Source organism: Cucurbita pepo, chromosome LG11, assembly GCF_002806865.2.
Source record: "Cucurbita pepo subsp. pepo cultivar mu-cu-16 chromosome LG11, ASM280686v2, whole genome shotgun sequence".
Lineage (NCBI taxonomy): Eukaryota > Viridiplantae > Streptophyta > Magnoliopsida > Cucurbitales > Cucurbitaceae > Cucurbita > Cucurbita pepo.
Genome location: NC_036648.1, coordinates 7551030 through 7551558, shown reverse-complemented (window position 1 = coordinate 7551558; position 529 = coordinate 7551030). Strand labels below are relative to the sequence as shown.

General features: G+C 31.2%; 1 protein-coding gene across 1 annotated transcript in view; it reads left to right on the top strand.

Moving 5' to 3' along the window:
* The first annotated feature begins 150 nt into the window (after positions 1-150).
* The window catches only part of LOC111805575, a 4159-nt gene continuing 3780 nt past the window's right edge, over positions 151-529 (top strand). Inside the window, exon 1 of the mRNA XM_023690690.1 lies at positions 151-170. Within this exon, the coding sequence (XP_023546458.1) occupies positions 151-170 (20 nt within the window). The remainder of the gene's footprint in view (positions 171-529) is intronic.

The window sequence follows — 529 nt, the reverse complement described above, 5'->3', positions numbered from 1 at the left end:
CTACTTGGAACCACAATCAAAATGTTACCAAGAGAATCATTAGAGGATATAAATAAATAATGAAACTTTTATAAATACAATCGAAACAAAAATAACAAATAAAATTAAATTGAATCGAATCGATTAGAAACGGTGAAAAATGTAGTAAATATGGTAACAAAATCAGGGGTGTACATTCAACCCAACAACCGGACCAACCCAACTCGAATTATAAGGGTTGAGTTGGGTTGGATTAGCTTTTCGGGTTGGTTTGGGTTCATTTTTCTGAACTCGAACTGACTTGGTTCGATTTTGGGTTCATGGGACTAAACCCTCTAGTTGACCCGAGCCAAATAAAACTATATAAAATATACTAAGAAGTTTGTTTTAATTAAATGTTTACTAGAGTGATATTTTGTCCTAACTTAAAACACTCACACCCGAGTTTGATGCCAATCAAATATATTAAGGTTAGGCTATTTCAATTATAATATTTTTTTTTATTTTTGTAATAGTTTAGGACTCTCTTCCATGTTAGACTATTTCAATT